The sequence below is a fragment of the Mauremys mutica genome, chromosome 3 (assembly GCF_020497125.1).
Source record: "Mauremys mutica isolate MM-2020 ecotype Southern chromosome 3, ASM2049712v1, whole genome shotgun sequence".
Taxonomy (NCBI): domain Eukaryota; kingdom Metazoa; phylum Chordata; order Testudines; family Geoemydidae; genus Mauremys; species Mauremys mutica.
The window spans coordinates 165,550,462-165,568,495 of NC_059074.1; the positions used below are offsets into that span (position 1 = coordinate 165,550,462).

The window sequence follows — 18,034 nt, forward strand, 5'->3', positions numbered from 1 at the left end:
GTGTGTCCAGGGAGATTGAAGTGTTCTCCTACAGGTTTTAGTATATTGCCATTCCTAATATCTGATTTGTGTTCATTTATCCTTTTACGTAGGGACTGTCCAGTTTGGCCGATGTACATAGCAGGGGGGCATTGCTGGCATTCCTTATGTAGCTGCACCATCAGGGGATTACAGAGGCGTTAAGGAGAAATCCCTTCCCATGTTCGAAATGGCTCCTGCTTCACTGAGTAAAATGTCCGAAGTGGTACTAACTCTCTTCAAAGTACTTACCTGGGTTGTAGCCTGGCCAGCCTGAGGGTGTAGACAGACACCCTTTCAGGCACTTGGGGCCATCTAGCAGGCTATTCCAACAATCAGCATTTGGTACCCCTCCTTAGTTGAGAGATTCCCGGAGCAGGATGATTAGCGTGCTACCTCACTTCTGTAAACAATCGGGGGAAGTACCCCATGTACACCACTACACATACAAAAAAAACCCAAACCCAAGCCCATATAACTCTCTCAGCACTAGAAGCCAGTGTCTTGAAAAAAAAAAACAACCTCAATAATAATAAACTACCTACTCCTTCATGCAAAATTAAATAGTTTCTCATACTTTCCTCCTTTGAGATCATCATTTCCAGTTAAAACTAGATGTTAAACTAAAATGTTATATAAAAATGTAAGGAAAATTCGTAAGTTTGGGGAACCTAAGTGGAGCAGTAGTCCTACCAGAGAGAGACATGGCCATGCCTCCAGAAGGGGGTTCCTTCCAATAGATTCTATTGACTAAAAGAGTGAGGACACAGCATCAAAATTTCAAAAGCTCAACTGTAGCCATTTCTTATACTCAACTTATAAATCAACTTGGTGGCAAGCAAGTGGGTCATAGTCTCTAAGGTATGATCCGTCATTTGAGTGTGAGAGGTCTCTGGGTTACATTCAAGTCAAATCCTTGAAGTGGTGTGCAAGATACTCTTTCATGGTAATTCTTCCTCTATCTTGGTTTCACATCATCTTTATTCTCTGGCTGTAACAGTGGCTCTCAAACTTTTTTATTGGTGACCCCTTTCACATAATAAGCTTCTGAGTGCAATTTCCCCTTTATAAATTAAAAACACATTTTAATATATTTAACACCATTATAAATGCTGGAGCAAAGTGGGGTTTGGGGTGGAGGTTTGACAGCACGAGACCCCCCCCCACACCCCCTGTAATAACCTCACGAGGCTGAGGTCCCCAGTTACACAACCCTGTCCACTTATAGACAACATCACCGTTTATGCCCTGACCAGAGAAACAGATCCATTCACAACTTGCCAGCTGCTAGAAAGGAATCCAACTCACCTGGAGTTCAAAATCAAGAATATTCTGAATCCAGTGCAGGAAATGCTTCAACAAGGGTAAAAATAGGCATGGCTTTGACTATAAATTTACCACTGTGGTAAACATTTACAAAGACACAAAACTTCATTTCATCAATTGTATCTTGACAGCAGTCACCCCGTAGCTAGTCTTCCTCAGAGACCAGGTTTGCTGATGCCATGCATGGGTACCGTCCTCTGAGTGGGATTTCACAATGTGCCTCCAGAAATTCCTTTTGTGGACACATCATTCTCAGATCCTGTCCAAATGTTTCTTTTAGGGCAGGTAAGTATAAGCAATGCACTTTAAACCAACCCAGTTTTCACTTTGTATGATTGCTACAGGAACAAACCTCACTTGGTGAAGAGCATACCTGGAAGACAAGATGACCCCAGGGTTATGGTGGGTCACTCAGAAAAAAGAGCATCCAGCTTTCTCAACCTCACACCTTGTGCTGTACCGTTTTTCAGTATGTCAGGATACACTTCCTTTTAGTTTACTTTTACAGAATTTAGTAGTGTTAGAACATTAACATAGGAATGGACAGATGGGATCAAACCAGTGGTCCATTGAGTCCACTATGACATCTGACAGTGGCCAGTAGCAGTTGCTTCAGAGGAAGGTTCAAGAAACCCTGTAGAGGGCAGTTATGGAATAACTGACCCACAAGGGAAATTTCTTCCTATCTCCTGTTAGAGGTTGGCTTGTGCTCTGAAGTAAGAATGTTTATATCCCTTTTGAAAATAAGTAACCAACCAGAGGTCAGAACTTCTCTGAGACCATGGAAATAATGTCAGATGGAGAGAAGAATCTGCTGTTTTACAAAACAGTTCGCATAAAGGGAAGAGGATAGAGCTGAAGTCCTCCATCTAGTTCTTCACTAGCCAGAAGTCCTGGAAATTTTTTGGACACGATTGATTAATAGCTAAGGAAACTCCACTACACCTGCAGAAAAACCAGATCTCTTGAAGTATGGGCCCTTATTTCATCTGTACCTGAGCTGCCTACAATTAACCGCCTGGTTTTCAAAAGAAAAGTGTAGTTCAGCAGAGATTATCCATTCCCCTAACTGATACATTTTGGTATCCAGACAGAATTCAATCAGGAAATTTCATTTATTGTTCTTGTAAAGTTTCACTTATGGTGCAAAGGAAATAATAACAATAAATCTGTTTATATATATAAAATAATTGGTGCCCAGCAAAATGGGGTCCTGGTATATAATTAGTACAAAAATTAATAATCACAAAATTTTGATGTTCTTTATTCAGGACGTCAAATTCCCAACTGAGCACCAAATGTTAAGATTCATCAGACTGGCCAGCAGTTGGTTTTTCTAGTTGCTATTTGTTCCTAAAGTCAGATTTTGGAATTAGTTCCTCCAGCTGTACAAGAACCACACTTGGTTGTAAATAAAAGGTTATTCTTACAGCCCATAAACCTTTCTGCCCAAAGTAAATTCCTCTTTCCACAATTCTAGGAAATTAGTTTGTTTCAACTTTAACTTTGGAAAAGTTGTGGCATTAGCAGGGATTGCTAGAGCTCTAAAAGATGTATCTTAAGCATATAAAAATATATATGCCAGTCATATACTCATCTCTTTCCATCCAAAATGCGGGACCTGGGCATTTCAAAGTTGCTACAGACAAGATATTAAAATCCTTCACTAGTTGGCATGCTAGGCCTTTGAGAAACCATTCACTGAGTGAATCAAGGCTCTCTCAATAAGGTCCCTAGTGGTATTGTGGGGCAGAAGTATCTGAGCCTCATCTGAGGAAGATTTGCAAAGTAGGTTCCCATTTCTTTGCAGAGGCATCCTTTGTAGTGTGACAAAGTTTCTCCTCTACCTTGGTGGGTCCTGCGCTTGTTGGCGGATTTGCTCGCCTCACAGATTCACCCTGTGGGTCAGGAAACAGCTCAGAGACCTTCCCCTCTGGTAAAAGCCACAGTCTCGGTCAATTCCTCCTGTGTTTGATCAGGAATTGGGAGGTTTGTGGGGATCCGAGGCCTGCCCTCTACTCTGGGTTCCAGTCCAGGGCCCTGTGGACTACAGCTGCAGCTACTTCCCTATGGCCTCCTCCCAACACCTTTGTCTTCACCACCGGACCTTCCTCCTGATGTCTGATAATGCTTGTACTTCTCAGTCCTCCATCCATATGCCTACTCACTCTGAGCTTCTTTGCACGCACTTCCTCTCCTCTGGCTCCCTGGCTCCCCCTTGGCCTGACTGGAGTGAGCCCTTTTATAGCATCAGAGGGCTTTAATTAAAGTCAGGTGCTTAACAGCCTCACCTGACTCTTAGCAAGTCAATTGGAGTCAGGTGTTCTCATTAGCCTGGAGCAGCCCCTGCTCTGGTCACTCAGGGAACAGAAAACTGCTAATCCAGTGGCCAGTATATCTCCCTTCTACTACTCTATTGTTCCCAACTGGCCTGGGTCTATCACAGTAGGTTGCTACTTGGTTGGTTCCCAAATAATTCCTTCAATACGAAGCTTTTGCTCTATATGGGAGGAACTCCTAATTCTGTCCTACTCTATCAAAAGCTAAAATTCTCATTTGTCCTTTTTCTCTCCCACACACACTTCTGTGACTCACTGCTTGCTTTTTCCCATTTGTGATGAATGAAGAGAAGCTCTTTAGCATAATGAGAAATTTCTAGGGCTGTCAAGTGATTAAAAAAATTAATTATGATTATTCTCACTGTTAACAGAATACCATTTATTTAAATATTTTTGGATGTTTTCTATATATTCGGTTACAACACAACACAGTGTACAGTGCTCACTTTATATTTTTTATTACAAATATTTGTGCTGTAAAAAACAAAAGAAATATTTTTCAATTCACCTCATACAAGTACTATAATGCAATCTCTTTGTCATGAAAGTTGAACTTAAAAATGTAGATATATGTACAAAAAAATCTGCATTCAAAAACAAAACAATGTCAAACTTTAGTGCCTACAAGTCCACTCAGTCCTACTTCTTCAGCCAGTCACTCAGACAAACAAGTTTGTTTACATTTCCAGGAGATAATGCCCACTTCTTGTTTACGTCACCTGAAAGTAAGAAAAGGCATTCGCATGGCACTGTAGTAGCCAGCATTGCAAAGTATTTATGTACCAGATATGCTAAAGATTCAGATGTCCCTTTATTCTTCAGCCACCATTCCAGAGGACGTTCGTCCGTGCTGATGATAGGTTCTGCTCAATAATGATCCGACGCATGTTCTTTTTCATCATCTGAGTCAGATGCCACCAGCAGAAGGCTGATTTTCTTTTTTGGTGGTTTGGGTTCTATAGTTTCCACATCAGTGTGTTGCTCATTTAAGACTTCTGAAAGCGTGCTCCACACCTTGATCCTCTCAGATTTTGGACGGCACTTCAGCTTCTTAAACCTTCGGTCAAGTGCTGTAGCTATTTTTAGAAATCTCACATTGGTACCTTCTTTGCATTTTGTCAAATCTGCAGTGACTGTTCATAAATCAAACAACATGTGCTGGGTCATTATCCAAGACTGCTATAGCATGAAATATATGGCAGAATGCGGGTAAAGCAGAGCAGGGGACATATAATTCTCCCCCTAGGAGTTCAGTCAAAAAGTAAATTAACGCACTATATTTTTAACGAACATCATCAGCATGGAAGCATGTCCTCCGGAATGGTGGCTGAAGCATGAAGGGGCACATGAATGTTTAGCATATCTGGCACGTAAATACCTTGTAAGGCCAGCTACGAAACTGCCATGTGAACGCCTGTTCTCACTTTCAGGTGACACTGTAAATAAGAAGCAGGCAGCAGTATCTCCCGTAAATATAAACAAACTTGTTTGTCTTTAGCAATTGGCTGAACAAGAAGTGGGAGTGAGTGGACTTCCAGGCTCTAAAGTTTTACATTGTTTTGTTTTTGAGTGCAGTTATGTAACAAAAAAAATCTACATTTGTAAGTTGCACTTTCACGATAAAGAGATTTACACTAATTGAATCTATTTCCCTATGTTAAGTTCTCCTCACACCTTCTATGGGCCATCTTAATTATCACTTCAAAAAGTTTCTTTTCCTCCCGCTGATGATAGCTCATCTCAATTGATTAGACTTTTCCTGTTGTTATGCATACTTCCACCTTTTCATGTTCTCTGTATATATAAATATCTCCTGTCTGTGTGTTCCATTCTATGCATCCGAAGAAGTGAGCTGTAGCTCACGAAAGCTCATGCTAAAATAAATTTGTTAGTCTTTAAGGTGCCACAAGTACTCCTGTTCTTTTTGCGGATACAGAGTAACACGGCTGCTACTCTGAAACCTGAAAAATACTGTTTCTTTTGTTTATCACTTATACAGTGCAAATATCTGTAATAAAAATAATGTAAGGTGAGCACTGTATACTTTGTGTTCTGGGTTGTAACTGAAATGAATAGATTTGAAAATGTGGAAAAAACATCCAAAAATATTTAATAAACAATAGAACAGCAATTGAAATTTAACAGTGCAATTAAAACTGCGATTGATTGTGATTAATTTTTTTGAGTTCATCGCGTGAGTTAACTGTGATTAATCCACAGCACTAAAAATTTCTTACCTGATAATTTTTTTTCTACTAGTAGTATCTCTTAAGTCAGCTCACTGTCCTTATCTGATAAAGGACCATGATACAATTTATAGAAAATTGGAATATTTTTTTCTAAAGGGAGATTTAAATATATAATTGTCTTAACATTAGTTGTTATAATTTCAGGTTGTCTTAAGGTTAGTAATAGTTTGCTAGAGTGTTCCTATAGCTTTGGAATAACTATTCTAATTGCCTGAGTTGAAGGGCAAGGCTTAGTCCTGTAACCTCCAGCAACAACATTGGATCAAATTGTACAGGTGAGTGACATTACCCATTTGTTATGAATGTGAGAAGCTGCTAGTGGAAAATTACCAGGTAAGAAATTTCTCAGTCTTCCTTGTAGACTCACTCTTGTCTTTCACTGACTTCTACCAATTGCAGACTTCTCCTACTTCACAAGAAAACAATGGCATGCAACAGTTGCAAGTGCGTAGTTTGCCTAATGAAAACTTGGCACCCAAGCGAGAGAAACCTGAGTTAAAACTATGTGAACAAATTACTATAGAAGAAAACTCTGAATGTGAAAATGTAGCTGAGGTCACGGAAGCAAGATCTGCAGAAGAATGTCCAGCAAAACTGATCTCAGAGACTGAATATAGAAATACATTGGAGAAAAAGATAGACCGCCACAGTGAATTGTCATTTTCCAATAACAACATCTCTATAACGCCTCTGGATTTCTTGGAAAATCAAGTAACAATTGAAACTCTTCAGCTACAGATAAAGCAGACATCTAGTGAAAACCTGAAGCTGCTCCTTGGCATAGAGGAAAGCAATACAAAAGTTGATGCTCTTCTCATAGAAATCAAAGAATTAAACTCAAGGTTGGATTTGCAGCATACAGAACTAACTGCAAAGATAACTGCTTATGCAGAATTAGAAAAAACAGTTCTAGAACTTAAAAAAGAAAACTCAGACTTAAATGAGAAACTTGAATCTGTTTCTTTTGATAAGCAGCAGATATCTTACAAAGTTATGATTCTAGAAAAAGAACTTGACAAGGCAAAATCTGACCTGGATGTGTACAAAGTTAGATTATCTGATGTAACAGACATGCTGGAGGACTTAGAAGTGACCAAAGGAGACTGGCACGAGAAGTTCCTCGTAACTGAAAACGAACTGAGGAGAACAAAATCTGAGAAAGAGAACATTGAGAACCATGCCCTGTCCATAGAAGGTGACATAGAGGAACTTCAGAGAAAAAATCAGGAGTTAGAAAAAGACAGTGAAAATAAACTGAAAACTGTTTCAACTCTTCAAGAGCAACTTGCTGTAATCACAACGGAGAGAAACCAACTCAGTCAAGAACTGAGCATTTTGTCAGAGAAAAAAGAGGAATTGGATCAACTGTATCAGAAACTGCAGGAGAAAATAAAAGAACTAGAGTCAAACAAAGTGGATGCTACTGAATTTATTGGAATATTAGAGGCTGAAGCTAAGACACAAACCAAACTGCTTCAGACCACAAAATCTGATGTAGATCAGTTATCAAGGGAAAAAGACTATCTTGTGCAGCAGTTGCAGAATGTGGAGAAGGATGCAGAGATTCTGACATTAGAAAAAGAAAAGTTTCAAAACCAGATACAGGATCTGGAGGAGGAAAAAAAATTGATTCTAAGGGAGTCTGAAATGTTGCAGACTAAGTTAAGTGAATCAGAAATGGAAAACTCTAAGCTTTCCAAAACTTTGGAAGGCTCATTAATCGAAAAAGGCGAACTTGCTGCTAGACTGAACTCAACACAAGAAGAGGTGGATCAGCTGCGATATGGAATTGAGAAGTTGAAAATAAAAATAGAATCGGATGAGAAGAAAAAGCGCCGCACAGTTGAAAAACTGAAAGAGAGTGAACGGAAAGCAGATTTTCTTCTGGACAAAATTGAGAAGCTTGAAAGAGAATTGCAGATGTCAGAAGAAAATCTAGAAGATGCAATTCTTCAGGCAGAGACTGCTAAAACAGAGGCAGAAACATTTAAAACCGAGATGGAAGAGATGGCGGATAGGGTGAAAAGTTTAGAATTCGCAGTTAATGCCTTCAGGTCAGAAAAAGAAGGTTTGAATAAAGAACTACAGGAGAAGCAAGAAAAGATATCTGAATTAGAATCTTCTAACGCTAACGTTATAAGACTGCTGGAAGAAAAGGAGAAAGAAAATATGCAAATTAAAGAAGAGTCTGAAAATGTCACGGTATTGATAAAATCTCAGCTGAAAAATGCAAGTGAGGAAATAAAGCTTTTTTTCAATGAGCTAGAAATTTGTAAGGCAAAAGAACAAGACTTAATTCATCAAATGGGTTGTCTTGAACATGATAAAACACAACTGTTACTGGATCTTCAGGAAGCAAGAAACATCAGTACCAAACTAGAACAATCACTAGGAGCCCTTGTACAGGAACTTGCAGACTGTAAACGAACCCGGGACGAGACGATCCAAGAAAATGGTGCACTACAAAAGAAGATTAAAGATGTAGAGCAGCTCTCTGTACAGCTGTCGCATGCGGAAAGTGAACATGAATGCTGGATGCAGGAAAAAGAAGGGCAGCAGAATATGATAGATGAATTGAAGCAGAAGGTTCAACAGCTATCTAATAATGAAATTTTGAAGGCTACCCTAGAAAATCTAAAAGCATCCCCTAAAGATCTTGAGAAGGAGTCTGAAAAATCTGCTCTTGTTGAAAAGGTAATTCAGTTTAAGCTATTGTCCAGTCCTCTTTGTAAGAATGGGGATAGAATGTCCTCTGGGCTGGCCACTTCCTTGCCCAATTAAAGTCCAAAAGAGTTTAAACTGAGGGTTGTACAGTAATCACTGACAAAAATTTGTGGTGCTGTGGAAGGAATAGGTCTGATTTTCAGTGAACGTTTGTCACATGGTGTAGCAGGGTGGACCCTGCTCCTGCCCAGAGGGGCTTGAAAAGCTGCCTGCCAGGGCTTGAGAGGGGTGGCTCTGGAAGCTGGGCTGAGTAAGGAAGTGGCCGCAGCTGGGGCCACGCCCCAAACTGAAGCCCTGGGGCTTATAAGAAGGCAGGGAAGCCGGAGCCCAGACAGTCTCTCTCTGCCTTCAGAGAGGGATGGGCCTGGCTGCTTATGAGCAGAGCTAAAGTACCTGGGTGAAGCAGGGCTGGGAACAGGCTAGGGAGCTGGGGAGCTCGAGCCAGAAAAAAACCCCAGGCTGCAGCCTAGCGGTAGGCCACAGGTACTGGGGGTTGCAAGGGGCGACCCAGGGGTAGGAAGAGCACCAGGTCCAAACCCCTTTGCCTGTGATGAGAAGGCGGATACTGCAGTCTGTCCCAGGAGCTGGGGCTAGATAATGACTGGACAGTAGCCATTCTGAGGCGAAGCGGGGAAAGCAGGGTGGGGGTTCCCCGGGGAGGGGGAAACCCAGTTAAAGGGGCACTGGGATCCTGGGAGGGACACGGGGCCGAGAGGAAAACAGGCGGACCACCGGCCAGCAGAGGGCGCTCCGGGCTGAAAAAGAGCTAATTCCCCGGAAAAACCAGCGGGAGGCGCCGCGGCGGTGAGTAGCCCGTTTACACATGGACTTGTTCTATAATAGCTATTCGTGATTAACTCCCTGTGTGGATACTCCAACTCTGGAATAAGATCATCCATGTAGGGAGTTAATCAGGAATAACTATGCCACTTTAAATTCATACCTTACTTTAATCCAAATTAACTTTTCAGTGTAGAAAAGCCATAAGATTGTATGTGTGCACTTGCAAGTCTACAAAGATTTTGGTGTATGCACTAACAGATATGCATTCATTCACCTGGTAAGGTGTACGCAATGTAGCTGTTTGTTTGACTATACCCACAGGCCTACTTAAAGCTCTGTGTGTGTTTTGTATTTTCAATTTTTGTATCTGTGGTACTGTTGGCAGGTTTAGGGCCCAAGTCAGAGTCCATGGGAAGACCCCCATTGACTTCACTAGGTTTTGAATCAGATTCTTATTGCCTATTTAACATGGCCCTTTAAAATGCATCCTGGATCAAGGTATTCCAGGGGTGTGTGCTGTGGTTATAGAGCTGGAGACTGCCACTAGACTGCGTGAGCAAGAGTAAGTGTAATGCCAGAATCTTTCTCTTCCTTGAGGAGGGAAGAGGAGAAAGGACAATGAAATTAACATGGGGGGAAATAAAGGTAGTTTGGGGGAACAGCAGTCAGAAAGATGAATTATCTTCAGGAACAGAGAGAAAACAGCCAAGTTAGTTACTGTATGAGAAACTGACTTTTCCAGGTTTGAGGGCCAGATCCTCAGCTGGTGTAAATCTGTGTATCTTCATTGAAGTCCATGGATCTCTGCTAGTTCAAAGAAACTGAGGTTCTGGCTCCAACATTTTAGGAATTTTAATACTCTGTTAATATTCTCCTCTAATACAGAATGAAGATGAGCTCACTGTTCTTTCCCTTTCCTTCATACTTTGTATTTGAAAACTGTTTCACTGGGGATGGTGGGCCTTAGGATGTCAGCCTGGAATGGCTGCTATGACAAAAGGCTCGTCTCTATTTCAGGCATTTACATGTCTTCCATCAGCGGAGTATCTGAGATCAATTAGATAACAAGTATAATGTTCCTCAAGTATTTATTTTTTTTAAAATAAACTTTTTGACAGCTCTCTCTAGGGTAGATAAAACCTAGTTTCATATTTAAGCTTCTTATTCTAAAAGTGCTCATATTTCATTCTCCTAGTTTGATGTCTTACAAATCATATGAAGTGCAGCCTTGCTTTCGTTTATGTAAAATATTGACCATTGCTTCTAATTTAAATAGGCATGTTAGCGGCAGAAATTGTGTGCAAAACTACACGACTATGGGCCTGTTCCTGGATGTCAGTAGATGTTTTGCCATGAATTTCAGTATGACTTTTAGGAATCATACCCAGAAGTAACTCTCTATATCCTAATATGTCCACAAAATAGTCACAAAAATAGACAGCTTAAATACTTCAGAATGTTGCAACATCTTTGTCATGGTGAGACTAATGACCCTGAACCTCTCAGAACACCCTCAGTAGGAACAATTGCTGTATATGTTGTGAGGTTAGCTTTGGCTTTATTGCTAACATCATTGGTGGGATGAAGCTTCTTGTACAGCTCAGAGTTAAAATGCCTTTGTATATGACAGAGAGGCCCATCTTCTCTGTAATCTTGTATGCTATTGTTTTATGTTAAAAAGTTCGAGTCTGGGACTACAGTACTGTAGCTATACAGCCATTAAGTAGACTTCATCAAGTAGAGAAAAATCATAAGGCTCTTCTGACAGAAGCAAACAGAAAGGTAAAGCAAACAAGAAAAGGGCACGGAGGATCTTAAGGAAGATTTGAATATTCAGCAAACAACCTGTGTATATAATATCCCCCCAAAAGAGGTTGTCTTAGATATAGTATTTCAAAGCATTTACTTCCGATAATTATTATGGGGAAAAATGAATGTGTAGAGTATTTCATAAACTTAATACTTTGAATGTTGTGTTCACACATCTTCACTGGGACTACTCCTGGGAGGAAGGGCTTGGTAGAGTGGGTCTAACCGTCTGCTAATCTAGGCATAAAGACAAATGTTACAGCATTGGAGATTGTGAGGAAAGAGTCAACTGTGATTACATTAAAAGGAGGATGTGGCAGGATTTGAGAAGGGACTGAATATGAGACTGAGAAAAGAGTTGAAGGTGACAGAATAGAGATGTAATAATCATATTAGTCCTTCTATCCCAGGGTGTCATTGTTTCACAAAGAATTTAAGCCAAAAACATCCCTGTGAAGTAGGTGTCTGGTTATATCAGAGGTGATAGAGGTGGAATGTGGTGGAGATTAATTAGCAAAAATATAAAGGGCCAGATTCTCTTTTGTGCTGTATTGTATGGTAGTCATCTACACAAGTGTAAAGTAACTTTGAGTGGGGTAAATGACAACACACGATGCATAGCAGCAGAATCTGATCCAAGAACTTCAGATTTGAAGAGACTGAGCTGCAGCCTGTGTGGCATCCAAGAAGATGATTTGAGAGGCAGGTGGAGAAGTGAGCGCGAATAGAAGGGAGAACCTTGGGGAGTAGTATTTCTACATGTAGATTAGTAAGAATTGGAGACTTTTAGCAGAAATGCTAACAGAACTTTTAACTATTTGGTCTTACAGAGAGCTCACATAGATCCCATACAGAAAAGTTAGTAAAATATGAACCATCGGTCTGAACCTATGAAAACAGGAAAAAGCATGATCTGTTAGATCTGCGACTGTTGTACAACACTTTAATCTGATTTGTTTAAGGATCTCTTCTCATCTTTAAATGTAATGTTTGGCTTTAGGGAGCTTAACTCACACTGAATGTTACTGTAACTTAGTTCTATAGATTTTTTCTAAATCGTTATTATACTTTACAAGTTGTACTGAAAAATACAAGGCTTACGACACTTCAAAATATATATTTATTCAATAGTCATAAAAAGTCGTCCTCCCTCCTCTTGAAAGAGTTGTCTGCACAAATGTGTACCTACAAGCTTTTCAGGTATTAAGTGCCCTAATTCCGATAATAAATGACCACCCCATTTGAAATTACTTGTGTCTTTTTATTCTTTTCATTCCTATGAATTAAAAAAGAGGGTTTTTTAAAACAAGATTTCTAGTAAACTACCTTTTAAAATGGGTAGGCAACCTATGGCACACATGCCGAAGGTGGCATGCGAGCTGATTTTCAGTGGCACTGACACTGCCCAGGTCCTGGCCACTGGTCCAGGGGGCTCTGCATTTTAATTTAATTTTAAATGAAGCTTCTTAAACATTTTAACAATCTTATTTACTTTACATACAATAATAGTTTAGTTATATATTATAGACTTATAGAGAGAGACCTTCTAAAAATGTTAAAATGTGTTACTGGCACACGAAACCTTAAATTAGAGTGAATAAATGAAGACTCGGCACACCACTTCTGAAAGGTTGCCGACCCCTGTTTTAAAATATTGTAGAATTCTTTTAGGCACAGTTCTTGTATACAGTTTTACACTTAAAGCAAATTGGTCTTTCACATTTTAAATTCAAAACAAAGCATTTATATTATGCAAGCTTACTGCAAAGCTCCTGCAGACAATAAGGACATTTTCTGTGTAGCATTCTATAGGGCACCTTTTCAAAATTGTACTAGTTATCATTTTTTTGCCTATAGAATGAAGTAGAAATTCAGGCCTGTCAAGAGAAATTGAATTCATTGGAGCAGTGTCTGGGTGAACAACAGTTGGAAATGGAGCTCTTGAAGTCAAGTAAAGAGCAATTAAATAATTCTCTGAAAGACGCTAACCAGACAATAGAAGAACTTAAGAAAGTTCAGGTATGTATTTTCCCTACACACTGTTTAATTTTTGACTTTCAAACTAAATTACAACGTGGTCTCTAGAAAGAGGCATCGTATAATGGTATAAGCACAGAACTGGAAGTAAAGAGCTCCTGAGCAGACCTCTGGCTTTGACTCTGCCTTAATTTCACCAGCTAAAATGAAGATAATACCTACTTTGCCAGGGTCTGTACTTGAAAATTAAGCCATGTTTAAACATGTCTTTTCACTCTGCCCCTAAGGTTAATCATAACTGACTGATGTGATATTAAACATAACAGGGCAGTGTCTACACTGCATGTTGTAACATCATGTTAATGAACACATTAATTAATACCTTGTGAAATTTTCCAGTGTAGACATGCCCTTATTGTCTTTAAACTGCTTCTGCTGTCTGATTATGTCACACTCAACTTGTGAGAGCATATCAGTTCTGATGTATGCAGAATTTCCATCTAAATTATTAACAGATTCTTCTTATGACAGCACTATTCTTGCTAATAGTTTAGATAGGCATGTGAACAATTCCACATGACATTGCAAAACATTTCTGGAAATGACTGTATGAAGTTTTACTTGTAACGTACATAGGTTGGGTGTTTACTGCCAAGCAGAAGGGGCAACGGTTTTAAACCTGTCCATCTAGCTGAATTTTCTCTTATCAATTCCCTCTGCATTTTCTAGCCTGCAGTCTTTTTCTACTTCTGTTTGTGGTGAATGACGGACTGTAGTTCTGTGCTCTCGCATCAGAAATAAACAAACATTGAAAAGCACTCATGTAGCACAGTGTGGAGCCGGTATTGTGGCAAGCAGGCACTGAATTACAATACTCATTCCATGCTCAGCTAATGCAGCACTGTGCTTGATATTTACATTATCCTGATGTGCTTTTTGTAAGGCTGCCAGATATCCACCATCCATTTATTTTGGCACTCCAATGCACTAGGGTGGACAAACATGCCTGGACCACATGCTTTTCAGCTGGGTTTTGTCAACTGGTTATTTCAAATATTATATTTAGATTATTATTTCTCTGTCAAGGAAATCTACACACATGTAGCTTTCCAATAAACATGACTTTAATGTTTCTCTGTTGGAATTAGAAGCTGCTATAATTCAATTGTATATTAATAAGTGAACTCAACTACACAAATCCATATTATAACATTTGGTTATTTAGTTACACTTAACTTTTACTGACAGGTGAGATACCATTAGTGAGAGTATAATGCTTAGACAGAAGAATAAAGTTTCCTATTAGCCACTAAAACAATATATTTTTATTTTATAGGTGGACAATCTGAAGCATATAGTTCAACTGAAGAAGCAAAATGAATTTGCTCGTAGAAAAATGGAGATGTCGATGAAATCCTGTAAGCAGCTAGAGAAGGAAAAAGAAATATTGCAGAAACAAATTGCTGAACATGATGCTCTATTGAAGAAGCAAAAGCCAAGTATGTGGTAGCTTAATAAGGAAAAGCAGTACTAGAATTTTGTTATAAATGAATCATGATTAAGTTTGTGAACGTGACTTTCCGCGACCTCCATGAATTTTGCAGCACTGGTGCAGCTGGGAAAACCCAGGGCCCAGCCGCACCGGCCGCTGCTCTGGCAGCCCCAGGCAGCTGGTCTCCAGTGCTGCCCTGGAGCAGCAATCCAGAACCAGTGGCGGCGGGGCCTCGGGCTGCCCCCCCTCCAGTGGCAGGGGGCCCCGGGCTGCTTCCCTCCCCCACATCGGCCCTGGTCCAACTCCGGTTGAAGTGGGACCCCGGGCTGCCCCCTCCCACAGAAGCGTCATCCCCTGCAGTCATCTTCTCGAACAACCCCTTCCCGGTAGGTAAGATTAAGTCACAGGTATTTTTAGTAAAAGTCATGAACAGGTCATGGGGCCGTGACTTTTTGTTTACTGCACGTGACCTGTCCATTACTTTTACTGAAAATACCTGTAACTAAAACGTAGCCTTAAGCATGATCCTGTTTCTAACCTTAATGAATTTATTTATAAAACATGTTTTCAGAACATCCATTATTACATTTGATTCAGGTGAGGGGCCAGATCCTCAGCTGGTGTAAATCAGTATAGCGTCTGAAGCTCTGCCATTCACACCAGCTGACAATCTGGCCCAAGATTTGTCTCCTCAAATTTCAGTGTCTCCTTATAGGTTACGAATATAAATTTTCAACATATATGTTTTGAAATAAAAAATGACCTTACGATGAAGGGGAGGCTATTTTTTAAACGACGCTTCAGTGTTGTGTATAGCGTCTTACAGTGCTTTGCTTGAGACATGTACTAATCACAGAGTGTAAAATGTTGGAGTGTGTCTGTTCTTTCCATTGCTGGCCATCACAACAAAGAAAATTCACATTCTGGGTATAGATAGTTCAGCATCCACCATGGAGAAATTTACATCTTTTAGAGTTTATACATATGTCCTTCCAAACAGCTTTTGGTGTCCTCCTGGATTGTAGACGGAGAGAGGCGCACCTCTTAAAGTGTTATGCTTCAGAGAGTACCTCCGTTTTCTAAATATCATCAGCCTGGTATTAGTTGCAGCTTTCTGGGACCAGGAAGGGCTGGAGTTTATTAACTTTAACAAATGTTTTTTAAGACACATATAGTGGGGTTTTATTGATCACAAGCTTCAGTCATTTCTAGGTTGTCAGAAAGTAAGTATATAGGTAATAGGACGACAATGTAAAGTGGTTACCACAATGTGTAAAATACAACAACTTGTCTGCCATTAGCTAGGGTAAGTTAGGCTAGCAAATATTCCTGTGTGTCCAATAAGCAGAAAGAATCACTACTGGTATAAAAAGGGATCCATATTTCTGAGACAAGCAATATTCAATTATATAAACAAAAACTGTTAAAATAATGGTAAGGTGGTAATGTTAAGCACTTAAAAGTTAGGAAATGCCAGAATTAATGTTGCCCATGCACTGTGTGTCAGGGGCAGATTCCAAACAATCAGGGTACATGTCATCCTGACAGTAAATATGGTATCAACAGAGATCTCTTCTGTAAAGTAACTCTTACAGGATGTCTGTTTTGTTTTATTTGATATAGTTTATTGTGGTTGCATGAGCACACACCTAATGTACTTAATTAACAAATGAATGATTGAGATCATTGCATTCTAAACTCATCTTTCCAGAGTCTCCTTAAAGTTATTTGTACAGATAATGACTCTTTCCTTTGATCAGGTGCTGATGAGGTTGCCAGTGCAGAAGAAATGAGGTTGAAGCTGGAAGAACTAAAGGAATCTGTAGAAGAGAAAACCAAGGAAGCAGAAGAGAACCTGGAGAAGTACTGCACTCTGATTATTAATTACTATAAACTAGAGGAAGCAAATGAGATGTTAAAAACACAGGTCTCTCTGCTGAATCCTCAGCTGAAACATCCAGCAAATGCTGTTAATTCTCCTTCACAAAATTCAGATAATCCAGTAACACTTAACAATCAGTCAGTTACAGAGAAGAGGTCAGATGAAGATCCTACTAAGCTTTCAGGTAAAAGACAAAGATGCCAAGAAACCAAGAAAGTTGATGGGGAACCAAAATCCCCTATACCAGAGACCTTATCTAAAAAAATTAAAAAGGGAGCCACATACCAACATTCACTGACTCATGAGAATAAGGAGTATGAGCCAGACGGACTCCCAGAGGTGGTCAAAAAAGGTAATTATTTCTTCTTTAGAAAACTGTCCACGTTGGTGGGGAGTGTGCGCGTGCACGCTTATCTAAATAATCATGTTGTCATACCTGTAACTTGGAAGCATTGTAAAAACTTGGACATCATTGGCCAAATTCAGCCCTGGTATAGGTTGCATAATTCCATTTAACTCAACTGCTTGTCAGAGCTGAGTTCAGCCCCATGTGCTTAAAAAAAAAAAAAAAAGCCCTATTATACAATTAAGGCTATAAGGGGACAATATTTTTTGTTGTAGGTGTATGTAATTTCTAGTGGTTTTGTCTTTTGGTCTGTGTGATGTCTTCTGATCTGTACAGTTTTGTAGTATTTGATGACAAAAGCAAAACAGCCAAAAATTCTGAAAACCAGAGTCCTAATATCAGGTTGTAGTTTTGAAAATCAGTCTAGAGACATTTTGTTGCCTTTGGGGCACCTCCAAAAACTTTGCAAAAGCCCTTTGGCAAAAGAGAGGTATTCTAGGCCCAGACATTCCCAATATAAAATATCTTTTTCCTCTGGTTGACAGGAAGGTGGAATATTTTTGATTAAACACTTTTGACTAAATGTTTTTTCATTGAAATGTGCTGTATTGTCAAAGCTGATATGTTTCACGGAGATGTATTGATTCTGACAAAGTTTTTGCTGGAAGGTTTCTCAGGTACAAAGTGGACTCTTGCAGGGAGGAAGGCACCCAAATTGAAAACCTGTCATTTTTTTATACAATTTCATTTTGTGAAAGCATTTAAAAGGCTTATGTTTTTATTCCGATCCAGAATAAAAACAAATTCTGAAACCTTGAAAGATTTTGGAAAATGGAATTGTCACCCTCTGGCCATCTCTATTTAGAACAATGGAAGAGATCATTTTAAGATGGAAATGATTTTTCCAGTTAATGGTGTCTCTCTAAAGGAAAAAGATAATAATTTCTTGGGGAAAACTCTTTCTGCCATTTTAGTACAGGAGTTGTTGCACAGATCCACGCCCTTGCCTGAGTTCACATATAAAATTCTGGGAATTCAAGATAATCCTAATAATTCCCCCAGTATATTTTATTCAGGTGAGTAAATCCC

At 39.6% G+C, this 18,034-nt stretch overlaps 1 protein-coding gene across 1 annotated transcript in view; it reads left to right on the forward strand.

The window, feature by feature from the left end:
- CENPF (centromere protein F) overlaps nt 1-18,034 on the forward strand; it is a 77,605-nt gene that overhangs the window by 48,034 nt on the left and 11,537 nt on the right. The window contains exons 13-16 of the mRNA XM_045011610.1: nt 6,332-8,626; nt 13,106-13,267; nt 14,562-14,724; nt 16,478-16,951. Coding sequence (XP_044867545.1) covers nt 6,332-8,626; nt 13,106-13,267; nt 14,562-14,724; nt 16,478-16,951 — 3,094 coding nt within the window. The remainder of the gene's footprint in view (nt 1-6,331; nt 8,627-13,105; nt 13,268-14,561; nt 14,725-16,477; nt 16,952-18,034) is intronic.